This window comes from Bos javanicus, chromosome 28 (genome assembly GCF_032452875.1).
Source record: "Bos javanicus breed banteng chromosome 28, ARS-OSU_banteng_1.0, whole genome shotgun sequence".
Classification (NCBI taxonomy): Eukaryota; Metazoa; Chordata; class Mammalia; order Artiodactyla; family Bovidae; genus Bos; species Bos javanicus.
The window spans coordinates 9,786,706-9,800,767 of record NC_083895.1 but is presented as its reverse complement, the minus strand read 5'-3'; the positions used below and the strand labels follow the sequence as shown (position 1 = coordinate 9,800,767).

Sequence of the window (14,062 nt, the reverse complement as noted above, 5' to 3'; positions counted from 1 at the left end):
ATTCTGGGCCTTTTATGGTTCCATGTAAATCTTAGGATTATTTGCCTTAGTTCTGTGAAAAATATCATGGATAATGTGATAGGGATCACATTAACTCTATAGATTGGGAAGTGTGACCATTTTAGCAATATTGACTCCTCTTTCCATTTCTTTGAGTCGTCTTAATGTTGTGTAGTTCTCAGCATTAAGTTAGTACTTTTGTCTCAAGACTCGAAAGTCTTTTCAAGGCCACAGTGTTTCCCTTGCACAGTCTACAGGCTTGTACTGAAACATTTACCTGGTGCCCCAGTGGTAAAGAATCTGCCAGCAACGCAGGAGACCACCTGCCAATACAGGAGATGTGCGATCGATCCCTGAGTTGGGAAGATTCCCTGGAGAAGAAAATGGCAACCCGCTTCAGTATCTTGCCTGGAGAAGCCCATGGACAGAGGAGCCTGGCAGGCTATATTCCATGGGATCACAAGAGTTGGACATGACTTAGTGACTAAATCACCACCATTGGTTAGGGAGATGCAAAGCTGCTGGAACAGAGAGCCCCAGAAAGACAGGGATGTAAAATGCATAGAACTGTTTCTCTCCATCACCTCCAAGGCCAGAGGTGAGCAGCCCAGCTGGATGGGGCAGCTGAGCTGTAAGTGCATGTCAGAGACACAGGCTTCTTATAATCTGTTTCCCACTCCTGCCTCTGGGCTGTAGTCCTTAGTTTCTCCTGAGCACTGCAACCCCCTGAAGGGCTGGTTAAACCATTTTGCACTCCCACTCAGGAGGTCTGAGTAGGGCTTGAGAATTTGCATTTCTGACAAGCTCCCAGGTGATCCTAAGGCTGTTGGTCCAGGGATCCTGCTTGGGGAACTGCTGCCCAGGGGCCTGTCTTTGCCTGCCCTGGCTGATTGCCGACACATCTGTGGTCCAGATTATGGAGTGGGGAAGGTGTGTGGAGGCACACACGCACACTCACACACACGCACACACGCACGCAGTATTCTAAGGCCCAGGCGGGAAGTGGCAGCCTGTCTTTCCACTCATTTTCCACTGATGAGAAAACTCACAAAGCCACGCCTACCTGCTGGAGATGCTGGAGAAAGTCGAGGTCATGGCCATGTCACTGAAAATAATCAATAAACAATCTATAATAGGAATAGGAAAGAATTCTATTGAAGCCGTACTGAAGATATAGCCCAGAAGACAGCCTCTCAAGGTATTCAGCACACTTTTATATCTTGTCAGAACAAAGAACATTAAACAAGTTGTGGATACATTCCTTCAAAGTTTAAAAAACAAATAGACCAGCACGTACACAGCAAGGCGGCATGACCTTGGCACCTGGGAAGGGAGTCTTTGTTATCAAAGGAGTCCCAGCCTTAGTGTCCCAGGAAGAGGGGCATTTAATCTTTATTTTTCACATCGTCAGTGTGCCCTTTTCTTTAATATTTAAAGCAGATGTTTGGGGTCTTCCCTGAAAGTCCACTGGTTAAGACTCCAAGCTCCCAACACAGGAGGCACAGGTTTCATCCCAGGTCAGGGAACTAAGATCCTGCGTGCCACATGGCACAGCCTAAAAATAAATAAAAATAACAAAAATGCAATGAAAAAAATAAAGGGGCCAGAAAATGCAAGAGGATACTTAAACTTTTGGGGGAAAATTTTTTTTAAAGCCGCTGTACAATGTAGGTTTGATTGGCCACAAACAGTCTACTTTAGCTAGTCTAAAATTCAAGTCATGCATGTATGTAAGCAATAATGACCTCCCCATACCTCAGTATGTGAGCATCTGTTTTATCAGCTACAATTATATTATAATGAGAAAAGGGGAGAGTGGATTCTGTTGGATGCTTGTGTACACCTATGACCCTACAGTCCTGCTGTAGTTATTCTCCTCTGGCCCCTGAGCTCTCTCTGGGGACAGGCAAGCCTCGTGCCCCCTGGCCTCAGAGTCTTTCACAGAAACCCACACATATGCTCCGGTCCACATCAAGTCCTCTGGTTCTACATCCACTTAGAAATATATGCTGCATGTGTAAGAAGACATCCATCAACCTGATGCTTGGAACCACGTGTGACACCCCCGACAGAGACTGTGACTCTTGTTCCTCAAGGCCCAGCATTGCTGTCAGCAAATGCATGTGACTGCAGTTACCCTGCTTCACATCCAGGAGCTAAATTAGCTCCATTTAGGATCTGAAACAACAGCAGCCATGGATAATTAACATCACTGCTCTGAAGCTCGGATTTGCTCTTGCCCAGGCAAGAGTCATGTCCACGTGGACCTGGGTTGTGTTGGCTCTGGGAACCCAGGCGTCCATGTACCTCTGTGCGCCAGGGGCTCCTCCCAGCCCATGGCCACCTGGTAGATCTTCTCAGGCCCCCACAGTGAGACCACAGCATTTTGTTTAGGGATGAGTATATTTTCCTCAGGGGGGGGGGGGGGAAAGCTTTGGAAAACATCATGGTAACATTTAGTGCTATTAAAAAGCAGTGTTTTTTTACCATGTGTAAAATAGATGCTCGTGGGAAGCTTCTGTATAGCATGAGGAGCCCAGCTCGGTGCTCTGTGATGACCTAGAGGCGTGGGATGGTCGGGTGGGAGGGAGGTCCAGGAGGGAGGGGATATATGTATACGTACAGCTGATTCACGTGTTGTACAGTGGAAGTAACACAACATTGTGAACAATTATCCTCCAGTTAAAGAAAGAAAGCATGTTTCAGCAACCAGATCAAGGAAGCCAGTGAAGAGCTGGGTTCCTGGCCATACGAACACCTGTCCTCCTTTGAGAAGCAGCGATGATCCTATAGCCCCTCAAGGGACCAGAGCGGCTGGTGGGCTGACATCTGAAAGACGCTCCAAGCAGCAGAGGGAAGACACTGTCTGCAAATGCCAAGTGGATGAAATCAATGCAGCTTTTTCCTGATGTGTGGTCTCTTAAAGTGCCACCGGAATTAATCGTCTGAAAGAGGAGTCCCCAAAGCTGGAAGGGACTGTGGCTCACATTGAGGGTCAGGAGAGCAGTGACCCCACCACCCGCCACCTTCGTTACCATCTCAGGTGTCTTGGGGAAAGTCTCGTCTTGGGCTCAAGATCTAGTCCAACAGAGGGCTTCTCCACCTACAAGGTACATGTGAATGACTCGGGTTAATGTGGATTCCACGCAGGCCTGGGTGGGGCTGAGATCCTGCGCCTGTCCCCCCAGCTCCCAGGGCTGCTGCTGTGGGTCCCTCCCTGCCCTGCTGATGGAGTGTGTGCCCTAAGGGGACCAGCTGGGACCCCACGTGACTCAGATGCACAGCAAAGCCTGAGAGCCAGTGGACTCGCACCTCGCTTGGAAGGCTTAGGATGTCAGGATCTCTCTGCAGAGCAGAGAGGGAAGTGGAGGTCCGGGTTGCTGAGGTGGGACCAGCTCCACGAGGAAGCATCCCTGGCCATGGAAGTCTTAGGTATGGCCATTGTCTGGCTCCTCATCTGGAGGGTCTCTAGGACATGTCTGTCCGTCTGTCTGGCTCCCTTTGGAAGATTATTGTGGGAGTGGGGATTCCTGGTGGAAACCCTGCTGGATCCTCCTTGGCTTCTCCAGTTGGGACCCCGCTGGGCCCCCACAGTGACTGAAACTAACTAGCAGTGGAGATCCCACTTGGAAAACCCGTGGCTTGAAGACAGAGACGGAAGTGGGTCTCGAGAGGACTGTGAAAAAAAACAAGGAAATAGGCCAAAAAGAATTTTCTTTTTTTAAATTTATTAATGTTTACAGTGTTGTGTTGATTTGTGCTGTACAGCAAAGTGGTTCAAATATATATATGTTCTTTTTAAAATTCTTTTCCACTATGGTTTATCTCGGGATATTGATTATAGTTTCCTATTTTATACAGTAGGACCTTGTTGTTTATCCATCCTATATATAATAATTTACATCCATTAACCCCAAACTCCCAATCCATCCCTCCCCCGTCCCCTCAGCAGCCACAAGACTCTCCTCTATGTCTGTGAGTCAGTTCGTTTTGTATATTTTATGCATATTTGTTTTGTATATTCTACACAAATGTAAGTTCATGTGTGTTATATGTTAGAGTCCACATATAACTGGTATCAGTAAACTCTTTCTGACCTATTTAACTTAGTACAATAATCTCTGGGTTCATTCATGTTGCTGTAAATGGCATTATTTCATTCTTTTTTATGGCTGAGTAATACTCCATTGTATGTATGAACCACGTCTTCTTTATCCATTCCTCTGTTGATGGGCATTTATGTCGTTTCCATGTCTTAGCTGTTGTAAATAGCACTTCTGTGAACACTGGGGTGCATGTATCTTTTCAAATTACAGCCCCGAAAGGGTTTTCTAACAGCAGAGAATGAGAAAACAAAACAGGGAAGGAGATGAGGATAAGACTCCATAAAAGCCTAACAGCTTTTGGGGGATGAGAAACGTCTAGATGTAACAAATTACTGTGACAGGAAGAAACAATCGCCTTGAAACAGAAGGCATTGGTGTCTGTGAAGCCGCACAACTGGCCAAACATCTCAAACCAAAACACGTTTGGAGGCCCCTCTAGCCTGGGGAATAAACAGCATTGTGAGTCTAGTCTGGCTTTGTTTTTGCTTTGTTTCTGGGATTTCCTTTAGGATCTCTGATGAAAGTGAAAGAGGAGAGTGAAAAAGTTGGCTGAAAATTCAACATTCAGACAAACCAAGATCATGGCATCTGGTCCCATCACTTCATGGCAAATAGATGGGGAAACAGTGGAAACAGTGAGAGACTATTTTCTTGGGTTCCAAAATCACTGCAGATGGTGAGTGCAGCCATGAAATTAAAAGACTCTTGCTCCTTGGAAGAAAAGCTACCTAGACAGCATATTAAAAAGCAGAGACATTACTTTGCCAACAAATGTCTGTATAGTCAAAGCTATGGGTTTTCCAGTAGTTAAGTATGGATGTGAGAGTTGGATCATAAAGCTGAGCACTGAAGAATTGATGCTTTTGAGCTGTGGTGTTGGAGAAGACTCTTGAGAGTCCCTTGAACAGAAAGGAGATCAAACCAGTCAATCCTATAGGAAATCAATCCTGAATAGTCATTGGAAGGACTGATGCTGAAGCTGAAGCTCTAATACTTTGGCCACCTGATGAGAACTGACTCATTGGAAAGACATTGATGCTGGGAAAGATTGAATGCAGAAGGAGAAGGGGATGACAGAGGATGAGATGTTTGAATGGCATCACCAACTTGATCAACATGAATTTGAGCAAGCTCCAGAAGTTGGTGATGGACAGGGAAGCCTGGCGTGCTGCAGTCCATGGGGTCCCAAAGAGTCGGACATGACTGAGCGACTGAACTATACTGAAAGGAGATCAACCCTGAATATTCATTGGAAGAACTGATGCCAAAGCTCCAATACTTTGGCCACCTGATGATGTGAAGAGCCAACTCACTAGAAAAGACCCTGATGCTGAGAAAGATTGAGGGTAGGAGAAGAAGGGGGCGACAGAGAATGAGATGGTTGGATGATATCACCAACTCAATGGACATGAGTTTGAGCAAACTCCAGGAGATAGTGAAGGACAGGGAAGCCTGACGTGCTGCAGCCCATGTGGTCACAAAGAGTCAGATAGGACTGAGCAACAACAACACTGGGATCCCAGGAGATGGATGCTGCAGGGCAGGGTGCTAGGAGTTCAGGGGGAGGGAGTTCCATTGTCCCAGAGTCGTCCTTTCTGGAAGAGGGAGTGTGTGTTAGTCACTCAGTCGTGTCCGACTCTTTGTGACCCCATGAACTGTAGCCCGCCAGGTTCCTCTGTCCATGGGGATTCTCTAGGCAAGAATACTGGAGTGGGCAGCCATTCCCTTCTCCAGCGGATCTTCCTGACCCAGGGATCAAACCCAAGTCTCCTGCAGGAAGGCTTTTTGCCATCTGAGCCACCATGGGAAGCCCCAGAGGAGGGAAGTAAAGTGAAGTTGCTCAGTCGTGTACAACTCTTTGCGATCCCATTGACTATAGCTTACCAGGCACCTCCGTCCATGGAATTTTCCAGGCAACAGTATTGGAGTGGGTTGCCATTTCCTCCTCCAGGGGATCTTCCCAACCCAGGGATTGAACCCAGGTCTCCCGCATTGTAGGCAGATGCTTTACCATCTGAGCTACCAGGGAAGCCAATTTTCTTCATCTTCACATTTGTCTACAATGGGCATATTGTTTCAGAATTTAAGAAAATATAAACTGTTTCTGTTTGGCAGAGGTGGTCTGTGGCCTCTGGATGTTTCCTTGTGCTCTTTGTCAGCTTGGGGGCTTCTCTTCCCACCTTTAGCTCACCATCTCCCCTGTGGCCTGCTCCAGGAGAGACAGCTGCTGGCCGCGAGGACAGGACTTCGAGGGATGGGCTGTCTGCCGCATTGGTGACCCATCTCTGGTTGTGCTTCCAGGCGAGCTCACAGCAGGGTCCTGACGCAGCCTCTCGTCTGTCGACTGTCAGCTGCTCCTGCCACCAGCTGGTCCCCGGCACAGGCCTGACACTCTGCCATCTCTCAGCAGGTGAGGACGTGAGGGGCCCTGTCCGAGAACAGGTTCTCCCTGGAGGGCGGGGGTCGCTGCTAGCAGTGCACGTGTGGGCCTGGGGTGAGACTGGCTGTCGGGATCCTTGATGTGTGGCCAGGTCCTCACGCCATCACTGCATTCTCAGCCCAGATGTAAGGCCCTTATGGAGGCTGTTTCACCCCTCATTTCACATTATCCCTCGTGTGAGTGGGTGATGGGGGAGCAGCAGGAGATACAAGCCATCTCCATGGGTTGCTGGCCTTGGCTTGGAAATCAAGCTGTGTCCTTCCCCACCTAGGAACAGAGATATTACTCAGGCTAGCATCCATGTCCAGCTACTTGCTATGACAAAGGGGATGGGGGGGAGGTGTCAACCAACATCACCAATGCCGCCCCCTCCCCCCATAGTATAAGCTGCTCAGTCCCTTCAGGCCAAAGGCAATAGCTGTCTTTCAGAGATTTCCCGGAGAGACAGACTGCAGAGCTCTGCCAGCCAACACTTCACAAGGGTCTGTGGAGATAAGGCATGTTAGGGAGGATGGCTGAAAAGGCACGAAGACATCCACTCATCCAGAAACTGTAAAGACTGTCCTGAGTCAGGTCAGATCAGCAGCAGTGGGGATTGCAGCATCGTGCGCTGCCCTGCCCCCGACTCTGAGTTTACCAAATTACATGCCACAAAGTTGGCCGTCAGAACCTCCCCAGGCAAGCTGTCTGTGTGAGTGTATCCATGTGCCCGAGGAGAAAGATGCCTGACCACACACACCCACACACATCGTCACACTTGTACACCTGTGTGCACACTCACACCCCCCACCCATACATCTTTATACCCACACCCCGCTCACCTGCACACACTCACACACACCCTCACCTGCACACATTCACACGTACCCTCATACCCAGATGCGCACACAGTACAGAGCCCCCTCCTCCTTCTCTGCCTCCCCCCACTTCTCCCTTTCTTCCCTCCTGCGGATCCTGAGCTCAGCTTCCTCTAACCAGCCCCCTGGGTCCCGCCACCCCCAAGTCCCCTAACTTACGAAAGCCCCAAGCTGGTGATGAGGAAAGAGAAGGATTGATTCAGAAATGGGGCAGGAGGATCAGGGCCTGAAGGCAATGATTTCAGGGTCCTTTTTCCCCTGTCAGTTGGGCTGGGGAGGCATGGAAGTGGCCTGCATCTTCTGCCTCCTCTTGTGTGGACACAAGGATGCATAAACACACACATCCACAGGGGGACCGCCGCACACACAGGCCGGCAGAGTGTGCCCGTCAGGCCTTGGGCACAGGCAGGGACACAGCCCCAAACACACATGCAGAGAGGCGCACACATCTCTGTAGAGTAGGGCGTCGGCAGCTGCTCCCCCGAGTTTCAAAACCCCTTCTGCTTCTCCAAAATCAGCTCCTTCTGCTTCTCCTTCTCTTCTTGTTGAATAAAAGTTTGCAACCAAGAGAGGAACACAACCCTGTTAACTCTGACTTCAGTGGCTGCCACATATCACAACAGGCAAGTTTTATTTTTCAAACACTGGGAATAAATGAAGTTGACGTCAGGCCTCATCTGGGCCAGAGAGTCATTGCCTGAATGAGGAAATCCAGAGTGTGGTCTGCACACCCCGGGACCGGCCCAGCCCCCTCACACCTCTCTGTGCGCTACACAAAACCACGCCTGAGACCCACCCCCAGCTCTCAGGCCTGACCGCATAGGTCTCCAGGGAGTTTCTCCTTAAACGGGGTAACAGTAATCTATGGCGTGTGCTTTCCTACAGAACAGTTAGCATCACAGGGGTCTTCCGTGCTTGGAATAGGGGATAGAGGTGTGTTTGTTTGTGTGTTATTTAAAAACAATATAAACTTTTTGGAATAATAGCAAATTAAAATGAATGATAAAGCAAGGTCTTGTAGGGGAAACGTGTGCTTTGCACTGTAAACGCTAGGGGGCGCTCTGTGAGAGGAAAGAGCCCTGAGCTAAGCGGCAGCGCTTTGCGTTTGAGTCCTAGACCAACAGGTCTTGGCTGTGGGAAGAAGCTCTTGGCTTTATTTCTCTGAGTTTTGCTCTTTCTTGATGTGCAAAACAAAACTCAGACTGTTTTGCCAACTTTTAGAGATGCTTGAGGAAAGAGTGAACGAATGTGTATGACAGTGGTGGAGTTCCCTGGTGGTCTGGTGGTTAAGACTCTGCGCCTACGCTGCAGGGGGCACGGGTTCAATCCCTGGTCAGGGAACTAAGATTCCCACGTGCCATGCAGCAAAAAAAAAAAAAAAAAACCAAATGTGTATGAAGATGATTTATTACTAACAAATCACTGAACAAATGTCAAGGTATTCCTTATGGCAGTGGGGTGTAAGGATAGGAGAAAGACATGGGCTTCTGTTGTCAGGCTTTCTCAGGCCCGGCGACAGGGAGTGGGTGGCAGGTGGCCCAAGAAGCCCATGTCTTGCTCCCATCACTCAGGTGATCCTCTGATCCCAGGAGGGTCTGCTCCCATGACTCCCCAACCTGGACAGAGAAGCTACAGAGGATGGGAGGGGGAGAAAGCTGAGGGGGACTCTGCTTTCAGACAACCAATTCTTCCAAACTCCTTAGCTTTGGTTGTTCCAGGGGCAGCAGAATGAAAGAAGGCATGTCTAATAACAGCACCGCCAGCATCTCCCAAGCCCGGAAAGCTGTGGAGCAGCTGAAGATGGAAGCCTGCATGGACAGGGTGAAGGTAAGCGTCACAGGCCCGCCTGCCCTCTGACCAGCACTCCGCTCACAACAGTACCCCCGTGTCTAAAGCAGCTGCGTGAGAGGGAACACGTCATCCCGTAGAGCATCCAGCCAACGCTGACAGCTGTAACATTTACAGACAAGCGTTTGCTCCAGGGTTCCAAGCATGCCCGAGGAGCCAAGGGATGCAAAATATACAGTGTGTGTGAATTCCATAAGGAGTCGCCTAAAATAGACCCGTGTTCATCTCAGCTCTCTTTAACTCAGTTGTCATGCCCGTAAGCGAGAGAGGGAGTTGAACCATGCAGTCCATCGTAGTTTTCCTGCCTGGTCCAGTGACTCGGAGATGAGACAACCTCAGGTATTTTGACAGGGGTTCTGGGGGAAGTGCCGTGTCAAATCATGTATGCGTCTGTCAGCTCCTCCTCGGGGGAAAGGGAAGGAGGGTACCAGCGTCCTCCCCCCCGTTCACTTCACTGAGGAGCCGAGATGTCTTCATGCTGGGGGAACAACGCCAGCTCTTCCCCAGGTGCCACTTCAAAGGAAGCAGGAGGCCAGGCGGAGCGAGTGGCCCTGAGATGCCGCTTAGTTAGGTTCATTGACTCGAATGGAGCTGGAAGTGCATCGGGCATGTGACAGCAGAAAACACCAGTCCAGTGTGTCTGTGCCCTGTGGGGACATAAAACTAGGGCTCTCACCCAAACAGGACAGAATCCGTGGGGCAGCAGGTGACTCCTAGGCCCTCTGTTGATAGAGCAAGCAGTTCCTCCCCGAGGCTCCCACTGCCCAGATCTATGACCAGATAACAGCAGCTCTATCAGTTGGCCTCCATCCATCCCCCTCCCCAGGGAGCTTCGGGTACCAGCTATCCAAGGAGGCAGCAACATGCCCAGTAAGTGACATGATGTATACAAAGCAAGAAGGGAATGCAGGATGATACACATTGATCTAAGTGGACTGGCTATATCTGCACATACTGATACCAGCTACAAATAAAACACTTTAATCCCTAGCCTAGAGGAGGGAGCAAGAAAAGAAACAGTTCTAAAAGAGGAGGAGCCCAGTGGTGTAGAAATGGGTCTAAGGATGAGCATTGCAGACACTAGTAGTTCAAAGGCAGGACAGACTTGCTGAGAGGACAAGGATGCGAGGGGACGCACTCGTTGGACAGAGATCCCTGAGCACCCGCTCTGCCCTTGGCACGGTCCTGGGCTAGAAAAACGAATGGAATGTTCCCATCACGTTGCTCAGAGAAGACTTCCTGGAGCCATGAGCTGGGGGTTGGTTGCGAAGTGACATGGGGTCGGAGGGAAGGCTAGTATGAGCTGACCGTGGCTCATTGCAAGCACTTGGACTTGACAGAGAAGCCGGTTGTTGTGCTGGGAAGGCAGCTGTGTGCACAGGAACAGGCCATGAAAACAGCTGGGGCCGTGGGATGACCTAACCACAGTCGATAACGTTGCCAGAGGCCAGGGGGCAGCAGAAGCTGTTGCCTTGGTGGGGAGTTCTGGATTGTCAAGGAAGATGCTCTCCATGGTAACAGATCCTCTCTCATGACCATCAGCACCCCAGGAGTCATGGTGGAGTACATGTCCCCATGGGGAAGGGCTCTTCAGGAGTCACTGCCGGATATGTCAGTCTCCCAGAGAAGGAGCGGAGGTCACAGGGCAACTCAGAGTCCAGGGTGCTGTTCAGGTGGTGTCACGGGCTGGGCGGCCCGTTCTTGCAGTTCTGGGTTGTGGAACTGCAGCTCCTTGATCTCGTGAGAGGCCTCCCGGGGCCCTACAGCCTCTATGGTGATTACAGGGCCCATGACAGGTCTGGTTCTGAGCTGGCAGAGTTTAATCCCTGAAGAGATGATCTGGGGCTGCCTGAGGACAGAGGTGGCCCCCAGGAACCACATCCCAGCCAGAGCTGCACAGTCACATATGGTTTTTTTGTTTGTGCTCACACAACCTCAAACGTTAAGTTTTTAAAATCGTGATTAGATACACATAACATATAATTTGCCATTTTTACCATTTTTAAGTGTGTAATTTAATAGCATTATGTACATCCCCAACATCATGCGGTCATCCATTTCTAGAACCTTTTCGTTATTCCAAACAGAAACTCCACCCGTTAAACTCTCACTCCGCGTCCCCTGCTGCACAGCCCCTGGAAACCTCTCTTCTACTTTACGTCTCTATGAATTTGGCTGTTCAGGGTACTTCGTTCCTAAAAGTGGAATCATGCAGTATTTGTATTTTGTGTACGGCTTATTTCACTTGGCATCTGCCTTCAAGTTTTGTCCGGTGTAGCCTGTGTCTGAATTTCATTCCTTTGTAAGGCTGAATAGTATTTCGTTACATGTGTCTACTGTATTTTATTTACTTATTCGGGTGTTGATGGACATTTGAGTTGTTTCCACTTTTTGTCAGTAATGCTGCTACGAACATGGAGTGCACTTGGGGCGGTGCTTTCAGTTCTTCCCTGTATGCAGCCAGAAGCGGCACTGCTGGGTCATATAGTAATTCTATGTTCAACTTTTTGAGGAACCACGATGTTGGTTTCCATGATAGCCATACCTTTTTATATCCACCTCAACCTCACTCCTGGGTCAGGAAGACTCCCCTGGAGAAAGGAATGGATACCCGCTCCAGTTTTCTTGCCTGGAGAATTTCATGGACAGACTGGCCTGGTGAGCTGTAGTCCGTAGGGTCACGAAGAGTCGAACACGACTCAGTGACTAACCCTTTTCACTTTCATCCCCAGCAATGCACAGGGGATCCAGTTGCTCCACATCCTCGCCAACACTTATTTTCCTTCTTAAAAATAATAGCCATTGTAACGAGTGTTAAGCTCACACTGGATTTTTAAGCACTAGACACCCCTTGGAGAAGGCAGTGGCACCCCACTCCAGTACTCTTGCCTGGAAAATCCCATGGACGGAGGAGCCTGGTGGGCTGCAGTCCATGGGATCGATAGAGTCCAACATGACTGAGCGACTTCACTTTCACTTTTCACTTTCATGCATTGGAGAAGGAAATGGCAACCCACTCCAGTGTTTTTGCCTGGAGAATCCCAGGGACGGGGGAGCCTGGTGGGCTGCCGTCTCTGGAGTCGAACAGAGTCGGACACAACTGAAGCGACTTAGCAGCAGCAGCAGCAGACACCCCTTGCTTCAGGGCACAGGAGGGCCTTGGGGAAAAATCTACTTGATGCAACTTGGGAGGAAAAAAGATGTATATTGATATCAGTTAGCCAGACAACAAACAGGATGTGGAAAGAGAATCCATCCAATTGAATCCCCCAAATTGACCATGATAAGTGCCTTGTTGTTCAGTTGCTAAGTCATGTCCAACTTTTTGCAACTGCATGGACTGTAGCCCGCCAGGCTCCTCCGTCCATGAGATTTTCCAGGCAAGAATGCTGGAGTGAGTTGCCATTTTGTTCTCTGGGTATCTTCCCCATCCAGGGATTGAACCCACATCTCCTGCATTAGGCAGGCAGATTCTTTACCACTAAGCCAGCAGGGAAGCCAATAGGTGCCTTGGGGAGCGAGGAAATTGGAAGAGTGTCACCAGGAAAAAGAAGTGGCCTCTCTAGGGTGGGTGAAGGTTCATCACAGGAAATGAAGAAGGAAAAAAGGATCCTGGGGGTAAATGACAGAGGGAAGCTGTGTGGGAGGAGGAGAGGAGCAGTTCCTAGAGCTCTCTGACCTCACACAGTGAGGGGAACTCCAGGCGTTCCCCTGTGTGCCATGCCAGCCACGGAGCCCAGAGAGAGGCATGAACAAGTGGAAACAGCTGGAGGCCCTGTGGGAAAAATAATCGCAAAGAGGAGTCCCACAGAGCCAGCTCTGGGTAGAGGCACCCAGAGGACAGCCCGGGAAGGACACACGTTGGGTGGGAAGCCAGGGACGAGCCCCATGGCTCACACAGTGTGTTGCCAACTGCAGAACCCGCCTCCAGGCTTCATAGTTTTCTCTGCTTGGAAGAGTATCTCATGGGGAAAGGAAGGAAAGGATGATATTTGCAGCTCAGGGAAGTAAAGAGAGAAGGGGGAAAATACTGCATTATGCAGCTATTTGGGTTGCAAAGGTAGGAAAAAGTATCAGTGTGAACTCAAGAGAGGTTTGGGCAGTTCGTGGAGGTATAATGTAGAAACATCCACTGTGATCTTCAGGTCCTGTCTGTCTCCGCAGACGTCATCTGCACCAAAGCACTGGTGCAATAGACTGAAGTAGACTTTATTGCAGATTTTGTAGGACATAGAACGAAGACTTCACCATGTAGCCCCCAACCAGCCTACAAACCCCACATGTTACAGAGACCCTCCCCACATTCACCCTCAACATCCTTCTTAAACCTCCCTACCCTTACCAAATCAGATCCAGCTGATCACCACTCAAAATCAATACTGGAGAGAGAGACAAATGTTGGTAGGAAAAAATTGCTTTTATCAGAATGCTGGCAATCTGGGGAGATGGTGGACTTGGTGTCACCTAGAAACCACCTCTGAGGATTTTGCTAGCCTATGGAAGTTTTTAAGGGGAAACACGGGAAGTAATCTTGGTGGAGCCTTGAGATGGGGGATCAGAGCTGCCCCCCACGGCGTGCAGGCTTGTCTGCAGGCCGCTTGATCCCTTGTGACTCTCCCTGAAATACTGTCTTGTTCACACTTTGTTCTGGAGATTCCTGAAGGGGAAGCTAGGGAAGAGATCTGGTCACCTGTGCACTACTTATGTTTCATTTCTATTACACTCCTTTGAGCTATGGAGAGAACCCACAAGTTAGGCAAGATATTGTGTGATGAAAAGATTTGAAAGGTGTGCCAGGGCCGGGGATGAGT

General features: G+C 49.5%; 1 protein-coding gene across 2 annotated transcripts in view; it reads left to right on the top strand.

Moving 5' to 3' along the window:
* Window positions 1–14,062, top strand: part of GNG4 (G protein subunit gamma 4) — an 81,145-nt gene that overhangs the window by 34,135 nt on the left and 32,948 nt on the right. Inside the window, exons 3-4 of one of the 2 annotated variants that reach the window (XR_009734197.1) lie at window positions 6,408–6,516; window positions 9,107–9,230. Coding sequence is in view for 1 of the 2 variants with exons in the window: in XM_061404904.1 (XP_061260888.1) it covers window positions 9,132–9,230 (99 nt within the window). In the remaining variant the exon portion in view is untranslated. The remainder of the gene's footprint in view (window positions 1–6,407; window positions 6,517–9,106; window positions 9,231–14,062) is intronic. The other variant, XM_061404904.1, reaches the window with a different exon arrangement.